This window comes from Mustelus asterias, unplaced genomic scaffold, assembly GCF_964213995.1.
Source record: "Mustelus asterias unplaced genomic scaffold, sMusAst1.hap1.1 HAP1_SCAFFOLD_198, whole genome shotgun sequence".
NCBI lineage: Eukaryota > Metazoa > Chordata > Chondrichthyes > Carcharhiniformes > Triakidae > Mustelus > Mustelus asterias.
Window position 1 is genome coordinate 703,044 of NW_027590190.1, and position 23,679 is coordinate 726,722.

The 23,679-nt window shown below is 46.9% G+C and overlaps 1 protein-coding gene across 1 annotated transcript in view; it reads left to right on the top strand.

The window, feature by feature from the left end:
• LOC144485549 (uncharacterized) overlaps positions 1-23,679 on the top strand; it is a 59,793-nt gene that overhangs the window by 10,242 nt on the left and 25,872 nt on the right. Inside the window, exons 6-7 of the mRNA XM_078203683.1 lie at positions 4,140-4,482; positions 20,855-21,687. Coding sequence (XP_078059809.1) covers positions 4,140-4,482; positions 20,855-21,687 — 1,176 coding nt within the window. The remainder of the gene's footprint in view (positions 1-4,139; positions 4,483-20,854; positions 21,688-23,679) is intronic.

Sequence of the window (23,679 nt, forward strand, 5' to 3'; positions counted from 1 at the left end):
TGGACTCCTTCTGTGCTGTAATGACTCGATGACTGGAAATGTATAAGATAGCTACAGCATTATGTTACAAGACAAGAAATAACAGTAAATGCACTTTTTTACAGAAACATAAATAATATATCTAATCTGTACCATATAACAACACTAGGCATATCTCTGTCCTGTATCAATTTACTGTCCCCTTAAATGTCAGCCATCCCCTGGGGAAAGATGCCCTTTAATTGTGAACATTAGGAAAGAGACCATCCTTTTCGCCAGACAAATAAATGTGTCAAACTGAGGGAGCAAAGAATGTTTACCAGGCTGATTCAGGGAATCGCGGGACTGATATATGAGGAGAGACTGACGAAGTTAGGATTGTTTTCATTGGAGTTCAGATGAATGAGGGGGGATCTCACAGAGACTTATAAAATTCTAACAGGTCTAGACAGGATAGATGCAGGGAGGATGTTTCTGATGGTGGGGGAGTCCAGAACCAAGGGTCACAGTCTGAGGATTCAGGGTAGACCATTTAGGACGGAGGTGAGGATACATTGCTTCACCCAAAGAGTGGTGAGCCTCTGGAATTCATGACCGCAGGAAGAAATTGATGCCAAAACATTGAATGTATTCAAAAGCAGCTAGATATAGCACTTGGGGTGAATGGGATCAAAGGTTATGGGGAGAAAGCAGGATTAGACTATTGAGTTGGATGATCATCCATGATCTTAATGAATGGCAGAGCAGGCTCGAAGGGCCAAATGGCCTCCTGCTCCTATCTTCTATGTTTCTCTTAAATTTCTTTAAGAGAGAGAGAGTCCTGGGCCAACCTTTCCTGAGTCTGCACTCTCCCTGGATTCACTTCCTTTCCCTTCAGTTGTTGCAAGTCTCCAATTTCCCCCAGAAAGAGAAAAGAAAGTGTTTTACTCACAGATGTTGGCCTCTTTTAGGTTGCAACAGGAGGAAGTTTGAGTCTGTCTGAAGCTCAATCTTCATTCACACAAAGCCCGCGCTCTGATTGGCTGGAGGACCAGGGTCCTTCCGGTCCTCCAAGTCTTCCCATTGGCCGGAGCTGGTGAGCGGAAGTGAATCAGATGTGCGCATGTGCGGGTTCTGGGGGAATGTACGGGTGTGGGGTGGGGCCCGGGACAAAGCCGGCGCACTGACCATTGTCTGTCCGGGTCTTCCAGCCTTTCCCATTGAACAACAGCTCAGCGCGGCTGGAGGGCAAAGTGCCGCCCACCCCCACGTGGGGCTCCGCCCTTCAATGTCTGTCTGCGGGGGATTGACCAATGGGAACTCTGGAGGACCGGAAGTACTCGCGTCCTCCAGCCAATCAGAGCTTCCCCATTGTCTGAATGCGGAAGTGGACAATGAGCTTGTTCAGCTGTTCATTCCTGTTCAGCAAAGCGGCTGCTGCTCTCTCTCTGAATGAAGATTGAGCTTCAGACAGGCTCAAACTTCCTCCTGTCGTCAACATCTGTGAGTAAAACACTTTCTGTTCTCAGCCTTTCCATTTATTTTCTCATTCTGGGAGAAATTGTTGACTTGCAGCAACTGATCACGAGAAATAGAAGCAGGAGTGGCCACCAGGCCCTTGAAGCCTGTCCCGCCATTCAATCCGATCATGGCTGATTTATGCAGGTTTCAACTCCTTTCCTGTGCCATTTCCCCATAGCCCTCTATTCCCCGATCTATCAAATATTTATCCACCTCCACTTTAAATACTTCTAACGATCCAACCTCCACTACCCTTTGGGGCAGAGAATTCCAGAGCTTCATCATCCTCTGTGAGAAGAAATTTCTGCACACCTCCGTTTTAAATGACTGACCCTTTATTTTGTTTGAGACTCTCCCACTCGTGAAAATATCTCACCATCTACCCTGTCAAGCCCTCTCAGGATCTTATATGTTTCAATCACTCCTTTGTCTTCAAAACTTCAAGGAACACAGACCTTGACAATTTACTCCCTCGTGATAGGACAACCCTCCTATCCCAGGAATTAGTCTGGTGAATTTCCTTTGGACTATGTCCAATATTAATATATCCTTGTTTAGATAAGGGGATCAAAACTGTATGCACTATTCCAGGTGAGGCATTACCAACACACTGTACAGTTGCAACAAAACCTCCCTGTTTTTAAACTCCAACCCCTTTGCAATAAAAGCCAAAATGCCATTTTCCTTCTTACCTCATGTGGGACCTGCCTGCTAGCTTTTTGTGATTCATGCACAAGAACACCAAGATCCCTCTGTACTTCACTCACCGGCAGCCTCTTTCCATTTAGACAATCTCCCTGTTGATTCCTCCTATTGAAATACATGACCTCACACTTCCCCACTTTAAACTCCATTTGCCAGGTTTAGAAGACAGAGGGGTGACTTTATTGCATCTTCCCCAACACTCGACTTATCTTTCCCAGGCCCTATCCCTGTAGCCCTACATTTTTACCCCACTAATCCACCTAATCTACATCTATTGGGACACAAAGGGGCAATTTAGCACGGCCAATCAATCTAACCCGCACATCTTTGGACTGTGGGAAGAACCTGGAGAACTCAGAAATCCACACAGACATGGAGAGAATGCGCATACTCCACACAGATTGTCACCCAAGGCCGGGATTGAACCCGGGTCCCTGGCATTGTGAGGCAGCAGTGCTAACCACTGTGCTGCCGTGGAGCCCTTTTAAAATAAACGACAAGTACAGATTTCTCTCGATCTACTTATATCTTCTTATATCCTCAAACAAATCAAGCAAATTTGTCAAACATAATTTATCTTTCATAGAACCATGTTGACGAGGTTTGATTACATTCAGCTTTCCTCAATGATTAGCTATTTGCTCTTTGATTATTGACTCCAGCGTCTTGCCAATAATAGATATTAAATTAACTGGCCTATAGTTCCCTGCCTTCTGCCTTTCTCCCTTTTTGACCAAGGGAGTCACATTGGCTGATTGCCAATCTTCTGATACTCTCCCGGAATCTAGCAAGTTGCGAAAAATTTCAACAAAATTCTCCACTATCTCTTCAGCAACCTCCATTAAAAAGCTAGCGTGCAGTTCATTGGGTCCTGGTGACTTGTCCACCCTTAGCCACTGAAGGGAAAGGAAGTGAGTTCAGTCTATATAATCCATACATTTTTGGTCCAGTCATATATACATAGATCTGTCTGGCAGCCTGCATGGAGATTTCCAGCTCTATGTGTCCAGGACAGGAAGCAGTGAGCATGGATCTGCCAATCAGCGCCTTCAGGAGAATTGGGAGGGTGAATATTAGATACAGCAGAGTGAGAATGGAGGGAGAATGTGTGGGGTGGAGATTTACAGCATTTGGGGAATGAGAGAGAAAAGAATGTTCCTTAGAAACTTGATTTGTCTGTTCGGAATTTCTATCCTGTGCTGACACTGATGACTTTTGTAAACTCCTTTTACAGGATATTAGAAGGTGAGAATTTACAGACAGAAATCTCAAACCAAACATCACATCAACATCTGACAGAATCACTCAATTCATCGGGACCTCAATATCACTGACCTTTGAATCTAGAAGGGGAAATGTTTCTCTGTTCTGTCAGCTTCTGAAGATTTTAAGTATCTGTGTGACTGGAAAAGCACCAAGACACACTCACACCTGAGTAAGAGTGCTCCAGTGCACTGAGTGTGGAAAGAGCTTTAACCAGTAACACAGCTTGAAAATACATCGCAGCATTCACAGCGGGGAGAGATTGTACCCATGGTCTGTGTGAGATTTAACTGATTGTTTAAACTACAGAGTCACAAGGCCCCGAACCATGGAGAAACCGTGGAAATGTGGGGACTGTGGGAAGGGATACATGTGCCCATCTCGGCTGGAAATCCATCGGCGCAGTCACACTGGGGAGAGGCCCTTCAGCTGCTGTGTGTGTGGAAAGGGATTCACTCAGTCATCTGAACTGCAGACACACCAACTAGTTCACACTGGGGAGAGGCCATTCACCTGCTCTGTGTGTGGGAAGGGATTCACTCAGTCATCCAGCCTGCAGAAACACCAGCGAGTTCACACTGGGAAGAAGCCATTCACCTGCTGCGTGTGTGGAAAGAGATTGTCAGTTATCCAACCAGCAGAGACACCAGCGAGTTCACACTGGGGAGTGCCCATTCACTCAATTATCCACCCTGCAGAAACACCAGCGAGTTCACACCGGAGAGAGGCCGTTCACCTGCCCTCAGTGTGAGAAAGGAATCTCCAACTCTTCCAGCCTTCAGACACACCAGCGAGTTCACACTGGAGAGAGACCATTCACCAGCCCTCAGTGTGGGAAGGGATTTACTGCCTCATCCAGTCTGCAGATACACCAGCGAGTTCACACTGGGGAGAGGCCGTTCACCTGCTCTCAGTGTGGGAAGGCATTCACTCGGTTATCCAACCTGGGGACACACCAGCGAGTTCACACTGGGGAGAGGCCGTTCACCTGCTCTCAGTGTGGGAAGGGATTCAAAGTTTCATCCCACCTGCTGAGACACCAACAAGTTCACGAGTGATTCCAGGGGTTGGATTCTGCTGTTATTGTTTCTGCTCTCAATTACATCCAGGACTACATTTTGTTCATTCTCACAGTTGGTCAATGGGGAGGGTCGGAGGGTTTCTTTCTGCTGGACTGGCCGGTCTCACAACTTTGCCTCCAGTGGCTGGTGCTCGGTAGTTAAGAGATATTTAGTCAGCATTTCTGTTTGAAAGCCCCCAATGCTCATCCAATTTCCTTTGTAATTGTTTATTGTCTCCAGTTCCTCCACCCTCATAGGCAGCGAGTTCCAGGTCATCACCATTCACAGCAGAAATCAAATAGGAATGTTTAATTTCTGTTTTAAAGATATTGTAAATATATTGTCCTGGCCAATAAAGAAATTGCAATAACTCACCTTGGGTGTGGGTTGAATGGAATATATCAATCTGGTGTCCACCTACAGTCCAGTGAATGTCTGGAATGTGTAGCTGGAAATCCCTCCCTAACAGCACTGTGGGTGTACTTACACCTCAGGCATTGTAACAGTTCAGGAAGGCAGTGTTGGGGTTGACCATGGCCGAGGCAGCTACAGACAGCCACATATTCTGTTATGATTGAAGGACAGCAGATTGAATGTGAGGCTGGACTATTGATGCGCGTTATCACACACGAGGCTTGAGATGCTCAGGAAATAAAGGCTTTTATTTGCTGTAACAATGAAGCTACTAATTATATACACGATCCCAGACTGAGGGGTCCCAGACAGAGCAGAGACCTTTACACCTCTCCCAGGAGGCGGAGCCTGACTGGGATGTACCACAATAACTATAATACAAGGTGTAACAGCCCAACCCTAACCCCAACAGCAACAAGTAGAACAACCCATCCCTAACCCAACAGCAACATATATACATATTTGTAGTACTGGCCAGACCCTGGCTCAGTACTATCTAGTGGGAACCAACGATGGTTCACCATATTCACCCCTCCTTTGAAGACAAAGGCCGGCGGGGTACAAAAAACAGAATAATTTGTCATCAGTCTATAAGTTCAGACGGTCAGGGGGACCGCACCGTCGTTGTGACCTCCTCAATACCGGCGATGACACCGGAGTCGGCACTCGCGGTGACGTTCTCCCCAAGGCGATGTCCAACTGTTCCTCCACAGTCTCACGGGCCGGTTGACCCCGAGGTGATGGTAATCCATGGAGTTCCGACACGCCCTGCAGTGGCGACCATCCTCTGGACTCAGGCAAGCTGAATGTCCATCATAGACTTGTCAAGTCTATGAGGCTTGGCCTGGTCCGGGATGATCGACGCCACCGTTGGTTCATGAGCGCCACTGCAGGCGGCTGAGATTGACGAGGATGACCACTGCTGGTCGTTCGCGGTCGGTGCCGACCAACATGGCCGCTCCCATAGGTCGCACGTGGGTGATGGCGCCAAACTCAGCGACCCCTGGTGGTCACACCTCTCCGACTCCGTCGACCGTAATGGCGTCGTCCTGGCCTCGCACGTGGACGAAACCCTCGACGATGCCGACGACGAAGAACCGGGCTCTGAGGAATCGCAGGCCGCACTGCTGTTCCGAGAAGCAGATTTAGATCGGCACACTTTCGAATAGTGCCCCTTCTTACCGCAGGCGGAGCACAACACAGCTCTAGCGGGACACCATTGCCGAGTATGCTTCGCTCCCCCACAGAAGTAACACCGCGGGCCGCCCGGAGCTGCTGCCGTCGTCTGGCCCGAGTGTGAGCACGCCATCACGCAGCTTTTTGAACCCGAGGGACGAGGAGGGATCAGCGACTGCTACTGCCACGTTGTCTCCACGTGGTCTTCAGGATACAATACTAGGCTTTTGGAGGCCGTCTCCAACATATCCGCTAGTTCTATTGCCTGGGTGAGGTCAAGATTACCTTTCTCCAGTAGTCTGAGTTGGATGTAAGATGATCCGACTCCCGCCACAAACGCATCTCGAGCGAGGTCGTTCATATTCTGATCCGCCGACACTGCTTTGCAGTTACAGCCGCTGGCTAGCTGTAGGAGCTCGTTCGCGTATTCTTCCGTCGTTTCGCCGGACTGCCGTCGTCGAGTGGCTAAGAGGTAACGAGCGTGCATTTCGTTGGGCGGTTTAATATAACGCTTCTGAAGAAGCTCGAGGGCCTTTGTGTAGTCGGTGGCCGCACGGATCGCAAGGTAGACGGTGTCGCTTACCCTCGCATGGAGGACCCGGAGTCTGTCATCATCTGTGGTGACCGCTGCGGAGGCTGCCAGGTAGTCCTCAAAACATTTCAACCAGTGGTCGAAGGTGTTAGAGGCGCCCGCCGCACGTGAATCCAGTGTAAGGCGTTCAGGCTTCAGTATCTGCTCCATACTCTCTATATCGGGTTTTTTTTCGACGAGAGTTTATTTACAGCAAATAAAATTGATGCGCGTTATCACACACGAGGCTTGAGATGCTCAGGAAATAAAGGCTTTTATTTGCTGTAACAATGAAGCTACTAATTATATACACGATCCCAGACTGAGGGGTCCCAGACAGAGCAGAGACCTTTATACCTCTCCCAGGAGGCGGAGCCCGACTGGGATGTACCACAATAACTATAATACAAGGTGTAACAGCCCAACCCTAACCCCAACAGCAACAAGTAGAACAACCCATCCCTAACCCCAACAGCAACATATATACATACTTGTAGTACTGGCCAGACCCTGGCTCAGTACTATCTAGTGGGAACAAACGATGGTTCACCACAACTATCTTGACCACATTCCTGTGACTGCTCAGTTTCTGCAATCACGGACCATTAAAGCTGCTTAGCAGGGCCCCAACAGAGGACCTGGTGAGAATATTTACTCAGAATGAGTTAGAATTAAACTTATTCCAGGACCGGCTGGTGTTCAGCGGCTGAGATACCCGAATCTGTAAAAAGGGGGTCTAACCAATCAACAAACGATGATAGGTAGTTGGTTCAAAGCGTTCTCAGGCATTATTTAAATTATTTTATCATATATTTGTGACCTGATAGTTGGTGAAGTGACAGTATACTCCAAGTAGCACTGGATTGAAAAGCGGACCTCTGAGAGTAGATTCTAATGGTTATAATCCTACCCAAGCATGGCCAGCGAAAAACCAGAGCTCGAGTGGGGACCGGACAGGTCTCTTACCTGCCATTTGGAAACTAAGAACAAGAAACTTATCGATACAATGATAAGAGAATAGAGCCAACATTTTGCGTCTGGATTACACTTCAGAAGAGCTCTTATGAAAGGTCATCCATACTCGAAACATTGGCTCTATTCTCTCTCCACAGATGCTGTCAGACCTGCTGAGACTTTCCAGCATTTTCTGTTTTTGTTTCAGATTCCAGAATCCGCAGTATTTCACTTTGATGATAAAATGATTAGTTCTGATTGGAATCCCCACGACCCTCCCGCAAAACAGAGGGAGTGGTGGTAAAAGGAGAAAAAGGATAAGGATGATAAAGTCTGGGTTCTGATTCTCATGTAGAACTAACAAAACGAGTGAATCAGTTTATAAAGAACAGAAGTGACCCACCCCAAACAAAAACTGATCAAATTAAAATTATTCGGTTGAGGAAGAAAACAAAAAGAATAATAGATGAAGTTTAAAATTAAGATTGTTTTGTTGTTAGAGATTTTTTAAATTATGTAAAGTGATGTAATTGTGGGCCAAGTTTTTTCTGCTCACTCCCCACCCCTTTAGGTTCTGTAGAAAAGTTCACCCTTTCAGCAGACAGTTCATTTGTTTTTAAATCGCCCGGAAACATATGTCTATTTTGCTTTATGATTGAGGATTTATGGGTAACAGTTAAATGTGGAAATTTTAAGCATAGCCGCCAAGACCATATTCGCTTGCGGTGTGACCCCGAGTCAGGAAGTTTCAGAGTCAACAACTGTTACTGAGAACATGGCAGAGGGTCATGCTGCTGTGGATGTTCACCAGGAAATGGTTCCAGCTTTGCCAGTTGACTCTGCTGTGGGAGTGGAAGAGGAATGTTCATGTACAGATTCTCAAACTACCTCTTCACCTCCCATTCCAGAAACACCATGACAAGATTTACCAGTGGTATTGTACAGGTCGCAATGCAACCACAAAGCTCCTGACAGACTTCCGTACTGTTAAAGACATTACTTTGTTGTATTTCTGTCCTGATGGGGGATTGAAATTTAAGGGGAGAAGAAGTGTTACAGAGTGTTCTTCTCAACCTCTCTCCCTTCTGAGCACGTGCGGGCTTTGGGCGGGCTTTCAGTCTGCAAGTCCAGGCTGGTTCCAATGCTCCTGTTTCCTTTTGTTTGCCAATGATTTTTAAACTTTGTTATTTATTTATATGAAGAACATCCTGCTTTTAACAATGCATTTGACTACCTTATTTGTGGACTGAAGTTCCCACAATTGTAAAGCAGGAGATTAGTTAAATGGACAGCCTGAATTGAGAGACAATTAAAGAATAAATGATTCATTAATACAGATGTTAGGCTGGAAATGTAAATTTGAACACAAAAGTTTATAACGTTTAGAATTATAAACATATAAAGAATGGTTAAAATGTTGTGGGGATTATAAGATGTTCCCTTTGGAGGCCAACAGAACAGAAAAAAACAGGTAACAAGATGTGTTGGGGCGACAAGGTGCCACAGTGGTTCACACTGCTGCCTCACAGCGCCAGGGACCTGGGTTCGATTCCCGGCTTGGGTGACTGTGCAGAGTCTGCAACTTCTCCCAATGTCTGCATGGGTTTCCTCCGGGTGCTCCAGTTTCTTCCCATCGTCCAAAAGACGTGCGGGTTAGGTGGATTGGCTATGCTAAATTCTCCCTCAGTGTACCCGAACAGATGTCGGAGTGTTGCGACGAGGGGGATTTTCCCAGTAACTTCATTGCAGTGTTAATGTCAGCCTACTTGTGACACTAATAAATAAACTTTAAAACATTGTTAACTTTGAGTGGAGGGAATGAATCAGCTCCTGTTCAAGATGTCTCAACATTGAATGACTGATGTTAACCAATCATTGGTCAACACTCAGGCTCCCCCAAGTTAAGAGATATCGTTTGAGAGAAAGAATGGTCTTAAAATTCAGACAATGTGCAACTCGCTAAAAACCAAACCAGTTTCATTCTTGACAAGTTATAGACCAATTGGCTAATTCCCAACAATTGGCTGAGCTGGGCTTTCTACATTTTGAAAGTATAAAAAAGGGGATTCAAGAAACCAATTTGGCAAAAGTTTTTAAAAGTTCAAGGTGTTTTTAAGTTTATTTATTAGTGTCACACATCGGCTTACATTCACACTGCAATGAAGTTACTCTGAAAATCCCCTAGTCGCCACACTGGTGCCTGTTCGGGTAAACTGAGGGAGAATTTAGCGTGCTCAATGTACCGAGCCAGCAAGTCCTTTGGACTTTGGGAGAAAACCCACACAGACAGGGGGAGAATGTGCAGACTCTGCACAGACAGTGACCCAAGGCGGAACTCAAACCCGGGTCTCTGGCACTGTGAGGCACAGTGAGAAGTCTCATAACACCAGGTTAAAGTCCAACAGGTTTATTTGGTAGCACAGCTCCTTCGTCAGATGGAGTGAATATCTGTTCTCAAACAGTGCAAACAGACACAGAAATCAAATTACAGAATACTGATTAGAATGCAAATCTCTACAGCCAGCCAGGTCTTAAAGGTACAGACAATGTGGGTGGAGGGAGCATTCAACACAGGTTAAAGAGATGTGTATTGTCTCCAGACAGAACAGCTGGTGAGATTCTACAAGACCAGGGGGCAAGCTATGGGGGTTACTGATAATGTGACATAAATCCAACATCCTGGTTTAGGTCGTCCTCATGTGTGCGGAACTTGGCTATCAGTTTCTGCTCAGCGACTCTGCGCTGTCGTGTGTCGTGAAGGCGGCCTTGGAGAACGCTTACCTGAAGATCCAAGGCTGAATGCCCGTGAATGCTGAAGACTGTGAGGCAGCAGTGCTAACCACTGTGTCCTACAGAGAGGTGTTGGGAGCTGTTGATTTTACAAGTTATCCGTGTTTTCAGAGCCACCACTTCATGTCCTGGTCTGAGATGGATGGAGAGAAGTTAAAGTTAAGCTTTCTCCTTTACTGTTGATCGATACTTTGCTTTTTTATCTTTCTGACTTGTTACATTTTTAATGGTGAATAAACTTTCTGAATTCACCATTTAAAGTGTTCTTTCTTGCCATATGGTCGAGTCACTGGAACCTGGGTGAGTTATGATTAGGGAGGTTGTTGTAAACAAGTGAACCCATAAATCTTAGTTCGAACAAATCAAAATTCTTACATATGGAATGCAATCCTTTATTCTGAGAGAAATTAAACATTGAAGTAAAGACGTTATGCTTCAGTTATACAGGGCGTTGCTGAAACTGCATCTTGAATTGTGGCTGCAGTTTTTGTCTCCTATTAAACAAAGGATTGTAGAATCCCTACAGTACAGACAGAGGCCGTTCTGTCCATCGAGTCTGTACCAAACACCATCCCATCCAGGCCCTATTCCCATAACCACATGCATTTAGTCCAGCCAGTCCGCCTGACACTAAAGGTCAATTTAGCACGGCCAAATCAACCTAACCCACACATCTTTGGACTATGGGAGGAAACCGGCGCACCCGGAGGAAACCCACGCAGACACGGGGAGAATGTGCAAACTCCAAACAGACAGTGACCCGGGCTGGAATTGAACCTGGGTCCCTGGCGTTGTGAGGCAGCAGTGCTAACCACTGTGCTGTCCCATTTTATAAATACCATGGAAACAGTTCAGAGGAGATTTACCAGATTGATTCCCAATCCAGTAGTGTGAAATATTAACACTGTTTCTCTCTCCATAAATGTTGCATTTTTGCAGTCCTGTCTGTATTTATTTCAGATCGACCTGTAGTGGTAGGAAAAACACTATTTACTATTCAGGATAAATAAATGTCCTTCATCAGCTTTTGTAGATCATTTCAGTGGAAATGTGCTCTCCCAGGTTCAAAGAGCATCAACCCACTGGAAGCAAAGTTGTGAGACCGGCCAGTCCAGCAGAAAGAAACCCTCCGACCCTCCCACTTCACCAACTGTCAGAATGAACATGGTTCAGTCCTGGATGTGATTAACAGCAGCAATAACAGCAGAATCCAACCCCTGTCATCACTTGTGAACTCGTTGGTGTCTCCGCAGGCTGGATGACTGAGTGAATCCCTTCCCACACAAACAGCAGGTGAACGGTCTCTCCCCAGTGTGAACTCGCTGGTGTTCCTGAAGGTTGGATGATGTTCTAAATCTCTTTGTGCAGTGAGAGCAACTGAACGGTCTCACCTCAGTGTGAATGCGCTGGTGGATAACCAGATCCCGAGAACTTTTGAAACCACTGCCACAGTCAGAGCATTTAAAGGGTCTCTCCTGGGTATGAGTGAGATTGTGACTCAGCAGGCTGGATGAATGAGTGAATCCCTTCCCACACACAGAGCAGGTGAACGGTCTCTCCCTGGTGTGAATTCGCTGGTGCTCCCGCAGGTGGGATAACGTTCTAAATGTCTTTGTGCAGTGAGAGCAGCTGAACGGTCTCTCCCCAGTGTGAATCCGCTGGTGGATCGTCAGTTCCCGAGAGCTTTTGAAACCACTTCCACAGTCAGAGCATTTAAAGGGTTTCTCATTGCTGTGAGTGACTTTGTGTTTTGACAGATTGGATAACTGCATAAATCCTTTTCCACACACCAAGCAGATGAATGGTCTCTCTCCAGTGTGAACACGCTGATGTCTCTGCAGATCGGGTAAATGAGCGAATCCGTTCCCACACTCAAAGCAGATGAATGCTCTTTCTCCAGTGTGAACCAGCCGATGTCGCTGCAGATGATATAACCGAGTGAATCTCTTCCCACACACAGAACAGGTGTGCGGCTTCTCTCCGGTGTGAACACGTCGATGAATTTGCAGCTCAGAGGGGGTTTTGCAACCCTTCCCACAGTCCCCACATTTCCACGGTTTCTCCATGTTGCAGGTGTCCTTGTGTTGCTCCAGGTTTGACCATCAGTTGAAGTCTCACACAGAACAAGATTATAGTGCCCTGCTGTGATGGTGCAATATTGTTTCAGGCTGTGTAACTGGGAGGCTCTTTCCACAGTCAATGCATGGGAAAATCTCAGTTGATTGTGTGTGTGTGTGTGTGTGTGTGTGTGTGTGTGTGTGTCAGTTCTGTTCCAGTCACACTGATGTTTAAAGACTGCTAAAGCCAACAGAACAGAGAAACATTTCTCCTTCTGCATTCAAAGACCCAAGATATTCAGGTCCCGATGAACTGAGTGACTCTGTCAGATGTTGATGTGATGTTTGGTTTGAGATTTCTGTCTGTAAAATCCTCAACTTCTGATGTCCTGTAAAAGGAGTTTACAAAGGTTATCACTGTCAGTACAGGATAGAAATTCAGAACAGACAATTCTAGTTTCCATGGAACATTCTTTCCTCTCTCATTCCCGAAGAGCTGTGAATCTCCATCCCACACACTGTCCCTCCATTCTCACTCTGATGTATCTAATATTCACCCTCCCAATTCTCCTGCAGGTGCTGATTGAGGCTGATTGATAGATCCATGCTCACTGCTTCCTGTCCTGGACAGAGAGAGCTGGAAATCTCCATGCAGGCTGCCAGACAGATATATGTCTATCTGACTGGACTAACAATATGTGGAACATACCAACTGGATTCACTTCCTTTCCCTTCAGTTGCTGCAAGTCCCCAATTTCCCCCAGAATGAGAAAAGAAATGGAAAGGGGGAGAAAAGAAAAAGTGTTTTAATCACAGATGTTGGCCTTTTGTAAGGTCAAACCAAATAAACAAACTCAAGTTAAATCAGGACAAAGTAAAAGGGGCAGCTCCCCAAAAGGAGGGGGAGCCCAAACAAAAATCAAAGTACAAAGGAAACTTAAAAACATCAAATCATAATGTGATTATTAGGATCGATAACACATCCCAACCCCTGCAGTGCCCAACGGGGGCGGAAGGCGTCAACCGCACCCATGGACATCGCATGTTCCCTCTCCAGGGACACCTGGCCGCGAACGTAGCCACAGTAGAGGGGCAGACAGTCAGGATGGACGGCCCCCTCGATTGCCCGCTGCCTGGACCTATAAATGGCACGCTTTGCCAGGCCCAGGACCAGGTTCACAAGGAGGTCGCCATCCTGACCCACCCCTCTCTGCGAGGGTTTCCTCCGGGTGCTCCGGTTTCCTCCCACAGTCCAAAGATGTGCAGGTTAGGTCGATTGGCCATGCTAAAAAAATTGTCCCTTAGTGTCCTGGGATGCCTAGGTGGGATTGTGGTCGGTGCAGACTCGATGGGCCGAATGGCCTCTTTCTGTGCTGTAGGGTTTCTATGATTCTATTGTCCCTCTGAAGACAGAGGTTCTGAACCAGCCCCTGAAACCACGCCCATTGTGACCCGCCACCGACAGCAGCGCATGCGCTCTCCTTCCCCGCTGAAACAAGATGGCGGCCGATAACCGGGGCCTGTTCCCGGGATAAAAGCCTGGGAGCTGTAAACCCGGGACCTGCAGGGTCTTATTCGGGCCGTGCGGCCTACAGCGGATGTTTGTGAAGCCATAGCTCCCTCCCTCCCCCGACTCCCGGCTCCATTTCTCCCGCAGCCCCACAGACTCACCTGCTGAAAAAAGCATCTCCCGCATTCATAGGGCTCCGGGCAAAGTGACACTGCGCACGCTCCAGATATAGCACCGCGCCTGCGCAATAGGCTCCTGTGGAATGAATAGGACACTTTCACACCCGCAGGGGCACCTGGGAATTAAAGACGTCATTGTCAATCAAAGACAATAATAGAAAATTATCTTGTGCAATTAAGATCAATTAATTTTTAAAAATGCATTCCTCGGAATTTGTGCGCTGCCATTCTCTATTTCTAAAATTGATTTAAACCAGTGCTCTCCTGTGGGAATACCCCGAGTTTTAAAAACTTTTCCCACTGGTTTCCCTCTCTCTCTCTTCTCTCCTGAAGGTGCTCATACTGGTTGGGGAAATCCCACAGAGACTGGTTTCTTTCACTTTCTTTCTCCTGATGCTAAATATTGTGTTTTATGGAATGATACATCACAGATGGAAACCACTTGGCTCATCCTGCCCAGTCGGGCTGTCTTTAAGATCTGTCCAATTAATCCCACAGCCCTGCTGGCAGAGTGAGAACAACATCTATTTATACTGCAGCAATGCAGGAGGTGAATGGAAAATGTTTTCCAGTTGCATACCTCTCAGACACACTCACCCCTAGAAAGTTAAATTGGCCTGTGTACTAAGAACAAAGAAAATTGCAGCACAGGAACAGGCCCTTCGGCCCTCCAAGCCTGCACCAACCATACTGCCCGACTTAACTAAAACCCACGACCCTTCCAGGGACCATATCCCTCTATTCCCATCTCATTCATGTACTTGTCAAGACGCCGCTTAAAAGTCAATACCGTATCTGCTTCCACTACCTCCCCCGGCAATGAATTCCAGGCACCCACCACTCTCTGTGTAAAAAATCTGCCTCGTATATCTCTTTTAAACTTTGCCCCTCGCACCTTAAACCTATTCCCCCTAGTAATTGACTCTTCCACCTTGGGAAAAAGCTTCTGACTATCCACTCTGTCCATGCCTCTCATAATCTTGTAGACTTCTATCAGGTCTCCCCTCAACCTCCATCGCTCAAGTGAGAACAAACCAAGTTTCTCCAACCTCTCCTCATAGCTAATGCCCTCCATACCAGGCAACGTCCTGGTAAATCTTTTCTGGACCCTCTCCAAAGCCTCCACATCCTTTTGGTAGTGTGGCGACCAGAATTGAACACGATATTCCAAGTGCAGCCTAACTAAGGTTCTATAAAGCTGCGATATGACTTGCCAATATTTAAACTCAATGCCCCAGCCTATGAAGGCAAGCATGCCGTATGCCTTCTTGACGACCTTCTCCACCTGCATTGCCACTTTCAGTAATCTGTGTACCTGTACACCCAGATCCCTTTGCCTATCAATATTGTTAAAGGTTCTGCCATTTACTGTATATTTCCTATCTGTATTAGACCTTCCAAAATGCATTACCTCACATGTGTCCGGATTGAACTCCATCTGCCATCTCTCCACCCAAGTCTCCAACTGGTCTATATCCTGCTGTATCCTCTGATGGTCCTCATCGCTATCCGCAAATCCACCAACCTTTGTGTCGTCTGCAAACTTACTAATCAATCCAGTTACATTTTCCTCCAAATCATTGAGATATATTATATATATCCTGTGTGAATTCGCTGGTGTGACCAAAGACTGGATGGCCCAGCAAAATCCTTCCCACACAAGGAGCAGGTGAACAATCTCTCCCCAGTGAACTCGCTGATGTGCACTGAGGTGGGATGAACATGAGAACCCCTTTCCACAAGTGGAGCAGCTGAACGGCCTCTCCTCAGTGTGAATTCGCTGGTGTAACAGCAGGTGGGATGAGATGGTGAATCCTTTCCCACACACAGAACAGATGGATGGCCTCTCTCCAGTGTGACTGTGTCTATGGTTTTCCAGCAAGTACGGATAATTGAATCCTTTATCACAATCATCACATTTCCATGGTTTCTCCATTTTCCCAGCCCCAATGTGACCGTGTCGATGGGTTTCCAACCGGGATGGATAATTGAATCCTTTACCACAATCCTCACATTTCCACAGTTTGTCCATGGTGCTGGCGTCCTTCTGTCTCTCCAGGTTGGATGATTAGTTGAAGCCTCATCCACATACAGACCATGGTGTGATGTTTTTCAGGCTGTGTAACTGGTTAAAGCTCTATCCACAGTCAGTTCACTGGAGCACTCTCACTTGTGTGTGTGTGTGTGTGTGTCTCAGTTCTTTTTCTATCACATTGAATTTTGAAATTTTCTTCCACTGACAAAACAGGGAACGATTTATCCCTCGACTGTCAAAAGCAATCATATTTAGGTCATGATGAATCGAATGACTCTGTTAGACTTTGATGTGAAGTTTAGTTTGAGTTTCCTGTCTGTGAATCTTCCTCTTCTAGTTCCCTGCACAAAGAGTTTTAAAAAACTGCTTCAGAACTGACAATTTCAGTTTCCACGAAACATTTCTCTGTCTCATTTATCTTGAGCTGTAATCCACATCCCACACACTCTCTCTTGTCCTTGAGCTAAAATCAAACTCATTCCCCATCTCCACTCTGAGCTCAGCTCCCTCTCCCTTCAGCTGGATTCAGTCCTCCAGACCATGTGCAGATTGAGAGTACAATCAAGAAGTCAATTATTTTCCTTCCAAGTCAGGGGACGTGCAGCCCCACTGACTCAGTTGTTACCACAATGGGCACATGTGCTCTGCTCACCAATGAAACACCACGGTGACCATTAACATGGGGCTGTTCCTTGGAAAAGCTCCATTTTATTTGTGCCACAACACCAGGGGAATTACCTCCTGCACAGGCACAAAGGTATCATCAGTCACAGAAAATAATTGCAGCTGGTGTCTCAAATCTCATTTTACCATTTGCTCTCAGACATTCTCAATTCAATTTTGAAATGCAAACGGAAATCTGGCATTGTGGGGTAAATTAAACACATTTTAATGGTCATTTTCAGAATGACTATTCTCAAGAATTAATTCCCAAGTCAGGAAATTAAAATTCTCATCAGCAATGTAGGCGGCACAGTGGTTAGCATTGCTGTCTCACAGCTCCAGGGACCTGGGTTCGATTCCCAACTTGGGTCACTGTCCATGTGGAGTCTGCCCATTCTCCCCATGTCTGCGTGGGTTTTCTCCTGATGCTCTGGTTACCTCCCATCGTCCAAAGATATGCCAGTTAGGTGCATTGGCTATGCTAAATTGCCCCTTAGTGTCCTGGGATGAGTAAATTAGAGGGATTAGCAGGTTACATATGTGGGGTAATGGGAATAGGGCATCGGTGGATTGTTGTCGGTGCAGACTCGATGGGCCGAATAACCTCCTTCAGCACTGTAGGGATTCTATGAAATACTTTGGGAGAATTGCTATTTTAATGGGTATTTTCACAAATGCTATAAAATGATTTTTCAAAACAAATTAATATTTTAATGATTAATAAATAAAAAGCATTTAATAAAACAACCACCCAGTGTGGGGTTCAGGATTCTAACTCAGGGTTTCTGAGCTCCAGGAACCACTAACTGAACCAGCCGGGAATTGTCTCCACAAAACTTCCCCAACTCCCTCCCGGGAAAAAGCTGCAAACCCGGGAGCTGTAGCTTTTTACTGGGGGTTTTGGAGCCTCCAGCGGGTGTTTGTGAATCCTCCCCGCCCACCTCCCAGGGTTTCCTTCCTTCCCAGAGATCAGAGTCCTCATTGATTTGAGGCCAAAGTGTAACCTCTTATTTATTGTCCCCCTCCCCCATCCTCTGATGTGAACCATCCTCCAGTGGCTGAGCCAGGATGGGGCCGTTAACCTGGGCCTGTTCCCGGGAGGGAGAAGCCCCGCAGCTGCAAACCAGGGAGCTGACAATGATTCTGAAGGGTTTGCGGATCCACAAAGTGTTTCCAAATCCTCCCAGCCACCGCCTAACGCTGACTCCGCTTCTCCGGGACAAACAAGCGCCAAGGACAGCAATGACACTGCGCATGCTCCACATCACAATGCCCGGGGACTGATTGACGGCAGCTCCGGACCAATAGGAAGAGGGGGCGGGACTGGAGGACCGAGCGGGAGCGGCTGGTCCTCCAACCAATCGGAGTGAATGAGGGGCGGGACCTGAAGCATGCGCAGTGCGGGTCATGGCGACGGACGGAAGGTTTTAACCTGGAAGCGAGATCAATACGAGGTAGAGGGCGGCGCGCGGGGAATGATAAATGTGGCGGGTGGGTGGAGAGACTTTGTAAACATGTTGTTCAAACCTAAACCCAGGAAATGAACTTCCCGGTCCCCCCCTTTGTACCAAATGGAGCGGCAGCTTGTAGTGTTAGACCCGGGCTGACTGCCGCCATTGAGGCTGCATGTGGGAGGCCGGCAGGGATTGTGATCGGAGAGGGAAGCCCTGACGTCACAATGGAATGGGTGTGGGTGTGACGTCACAATGGAATGGGTGATAGTGTGACGTCACAATGGAATGTGTGAGGGTGTGACGTCACAATGGAATGGGTCAGAGTGTGAGGTCATAATGGAATGGGTGAGACTGTGAGGTCACAATGGAATGGGTGAGGGTGTGACGTCACAATGGAATGGGTGAGAGTGTGACGTCACAATGGAATGGGTGAGGGTGTGATGTCACAATGGAATGGGTGAGGGTGTGAGGTCACAATGGAATGGGTGAGGGTTCCAGATGAGCTGAGACTGGGCTGGAGTCGGGCGATGGCACTGACATGTGACCCGGTGGCACAGTGGTTAGTGCAGCTGCCTAACAGCGCCAGGGACCCGGGTTCAATTCCAGCCTCGGGTCACTGTCTGTGCAGAGTTTCTACATTCTCCCCGTGTCTGTGTGGGTTTCCTCCGGGTGTTTCGGTTTCCTTCCACAGTCCAAAGATGTGCCGGTTAGACGGATTGGCCATGATAAATTGTCACTTGGTATCAGGGGGATTAACAGGTAAATATGTGGATAGGGCCTGGATGGGATTGTTGTCGGTGCAGGATCGATGGGCTGAATGGCCTCCTTCTACACTGTATTTTATTATTCATTATTATTAATTAATTACTATTCTGATTTCCAGCTGTTTCTGAGTTTTAACTGTATCCTCTATTGTGAACACCGAGGCAAAATACTTGTTCAATTCATCTCCCAGCTCCTCATTTTTCATTATCAATTCCTGGGCTCACTTTCTATTAGACAGTTAAGAAATGAGGTCGAGCAAGTGACTGAAGTGTGAGTCAGGGAGCACTGTTGGGAGCACCAATAGTTTCAAAATAGTTCTGGAAAAAGATAGGACAGGTCCACAGGTCAAGGCCCTAAACTGGAGCAGGGCCACTTTTGTGGGCATTAGGCAGGATCGAGCAGATGTCGATTAGGTGAATTTGTTTGAAGGGAAAGGAATGACTGGCAAATGGGACGTTTTAAAAATGTGATATCAAGAATCCAGGGGCAGTATATTCCTGTTAAGATGAAGGGAAAGCATGGTAAATTTAGGGATCTCTGGCAGACAAGGGACATTGAGGCTCTGGTCAGGTAAAAGAAGGAAGCATACATTGGGTTTAGGCAATCGGGGACAAGTGAATCACTCTGACTATAAAAAGTGTAAGAAAATACTGAAGAGTGAAATCAGGAGGACAAAAAGAGGGTATGATATGGATCTGGCAGGTAAGATTAAAGAAAATTCCAAGAGGTTCTATGGCGGCTATATTAAGAGTAAAAGGGTGGCCAGAGAGAGAATAGATCCCCTTAAAAATCAGTATGGCCATCTGTGTGTGGAGCCACAGGAGATGGGTGAGATTTTTAATGAATACTTCCCCTCTGTGTTTACTGCGGAGAGCACCATGGGTGCTAAAGAAATAAGGGAAACAAGTGGTGATGTCTTGGGCGCACACATGTTACTTGGGAGGAGGTATCTGCAGCCTTATAAAAGCAAATTACTGCGGATGCTGGAATCTGAAGCCAAGAGAGAAAATGCTGGAAAATCTCAGCAGGTCTGGCAGCATCTGTAAGGAGAGAAAAGAGCTGATGTTTCTTGTCTAGATGACCCTTTGTCAAAGCTCTGAAACATCAGTTCTTTTCTATCCATACAGATGCTGCCAGATCTGCTGAGAATGGGGGGAGAGTGTGTGGGATGGAGATTTACAGCTTTTGGGGAATGAGGAAAGAATGTTCCGTGGAAATGGTCTGTTCTGAATTTCTATCCTGTACTTACACTGATGACTTTTGGAAACTCATTTTACAGGATATTGAAAGAGGAATCACAGGCTGAAATCTCAAACGTCACGCCTCGACGTGACAGAGTCATATTCCTTGGGACCTCAATATCATCGGACTTTGAATCCAGAAGGAGAAATGATTGTTCAGTCTGTCGATTTGAAAAGATTTGAAATGTCAGTGTGAGTGAAAAAGCATCAACACACTGCCACACTCGAGTGAGTGTGTTCCAGTGCACTGACTAAAGAGCTTTAACCAGTTACACAGTCTGAATAAATATCACACCATTCACAGCGGGGAGAGACTGTAATCTTGTTCTGTGTGTGGACGAAGTTTCAACTCATTGTCCACCCAAGACAGAGGTAAGGACACCTGCACCATGGAGAAACCATGGAAATGTGTGGACTGTGGGAAGGGATACAGAACCCCATCAGAGCTGGAAGCTCATCGGCGCAGTCACACTGGGGAGAGGCCGTTCATCTGCTCTCAGTGTGAGAAGGGGTTTAATCAGTTATCCAGCTTTCGGGCACACCAACGAGTTCACACTGGGGAGAGGCCATTCACCTGCTCTCAGTGTGGGAAGGGATTCACTCAGTCATCCAACCTGCGGACACACGAACGGGTTCACACAGGGGAGAGGCTGTTCACCTGCTCTCAGTGTGGGAAGGGATTCACTCGATTATCCGACCTGCAGATACACCAGCGAGTTCACACTGGGGAGAAACCATTCACCTGCTCTCAATGTGGGAAGGGATTCATTCAGTTATCAGACTTGCAGAGACACCAGCGAGTTCACACTGGAGAGAGGCCGTTCACCTGTTCTCAGTGTAGGAAGGGATTCACTCAATTATTCGAACTGCGGACACACCAGCGAATTCACACTGGGGAGAAACCATTCACCTGCTCTCAGTGTGGGAAGGGATTCACTGTGTCATCCGACCTGCAGAGACACCAGCGAGTTCACACAGGGGAGAAGCCGTTCATTTGCTCTCAGTGTGGGAAGGGATTCACTCAGTTATCCAACCTGCAGACACACCAGCGAGTTCACACTGGGGAGAAACCATTCACCTGCTCTCAGTGTGGGAAGGGATTCAGTCGGTCAACCCACCTGCGGACACACCAGCGAGTTCACACTGGGGAGAGGCCCTTCACCTGCTCTCACTGTGGGAAGGGTTTCAGCGTTTCATCCCAGCTGCTGAGACACCAGCGAGCTCACACTGGGGAGAAACCATTCATCTGCTCTCAGTGTGGAAAAGGATTCACTCAGTTATCCAACCTGCAGACGCACCAGAGAGTTCACACTGGGGAGAGGCCATTCACCTGCTCTCAGTGTGGGAAGGGATTCACTCGGTTAACCCACCTGCTGAGACACCAGCAAGTTCACGAGTGATTCCAGGGGTTGGATTCTGCTGTTATTGTTTCTGCTCTCAGTTGCCTCCAGGACTGCATTTTGTTCATTCTCACAGTTGATCAATGGGAAGGGTCAGAGGGTTTCTTTGTGCTGGACTGGCTGGTCTCAGCCTCCAGTGGGCTGATGCTCTTTGAGTCTTTTTGCGAATACCTGGTTTCAAATGTCACAAGGATCACAGAGTGACAGGGTGTTAGGAAGTTTAGAGATATTTAGTCAGAAGAAAACAGAGGTTGGCAGTGCAAAGGTACATTTCTGAATGGAGGGCTGTGACAAGTGACATTCCTCAGGGATCAGTGCTGGGACTTTTGCTGTTTGTAATATATATAAATGATTTGGAGGAAAATGTAACTGATTTGATTGGTAAGTTTGTGGACGACACAAAGGTTGGTGGAATTGCGGATAGCGATGGGGACCGGCAGAGGATACAGCAGGATATAGATCAGTTGGAGACTTGGGCGGAGAGATGGCAGATGAAGTTTAATCCGGACAAATGTGAGGTAATGCATTTTGGAAGGTCTAATACAGATGGGAAATATACAGTAAATGGCAGAACCCTTAAGAGTATTCATAGGCAGAGGGATCTGGGTGTACAGGTACACAGGTCATTGAAAGTGGCAATGCAGGTGGAGAAGATAATCAAGAAGGCATACGGCATGCTTGCCTTCATCGGCCGGGGCATTGAGTTTAAAAATTGGCAAGTCATGTTGCAGCTTTATTGAACCTTTGTTGGACCGCACTTGGAATCAATTCTGGTCACCACACTACCAGAAGAATGTGGAGGCTTTGGAGAGGGTACGGAAAATATTTATTAGGATGTTGCCTGGTGTGGAGGGCATTAGCTATGAGGAGAGGTTGGAGAAACTTGGTTTGTTCTCACTGGAACGACGGAGGTTGAGGGGGGCGACCTAATAGAAGTCTACAAGATTATGAGGGGCATGGACAGAGTGGATAATCAGAAGCTTTTTCCCAGGGTGGAAGAGTCAATTACTCGGGGCATGGGTTTAAGGTGCGAGGGGCAAGGTTTAAAGGAGATGTACAAGGCAGGTTTTTTTACACAGAGGGTAGTGGGTGCCAGGAACCCGTTGCTGGGGAAGGTAGTGGAAGCAGATAAGATAGTGACTTTTCAGATGTGTCTTGACAAATATATGAATAGCATAGGAATAGAGGGATATGGTCCCCGGAAAGGTAGGGGGTTTTAGTTCAGACGGGCAGCATGGTTGCTACAGGCTTGGAAGGCCAAAGGGCTTGTTTCTGTGCTGTAATTTTCTTTGTTCTTCGTTCTGTTTGGAACATCCCAAATGCCCATCCAATTTCCTTTTTAATTGTTTATTCTCTCCACTTCCTCCTCCCTCGTAGGCAGCGAGTTCCAGGTCATTACCATTCGCTGCATCAGAATATTCTTCCTAACATCTCAACCCCCCACTGCCCCCCTTGCACCTCTGACCCAAAATAAGAAATCTGTGTCTCCCCTTGCCCTTGTCCCTTCAGCTAATGGGAACAGCTTTTCTTTGTCCACCTTATCTAAACCTGTCAGAATCTTGTCCACCTCTATCAAATCTCCCCTCAACCTCCTTTGCTCCAAGGGGAACAACCCCAGCCTGACATCGACAATAAAGAACAAACTAACAGAATATGTTACTGTCTGAAATCAAATGGGAATGATTAATTTCTGTTTTAAAGATATTGTGAATATATTGTCCTGGACAATAAAGGAATTGGAATAACTCACCTTGGGAGTGGTTGAATGGAATATATCAATCTGATATCCACCTGCAGTCTAGTGAAAGTCTGGAATATGCAGCTGGAAGTCCCTTCCTAACAGCACTGTGGGTGGACGTATACCTCAGGCATTGCAGCAGTTCAAGAAGGGTTGGGGTTGACCATGGCCAAGGCAGCTACATACAGCCACATATTCTGTTATAATTGAAGGGGCGGCACGGT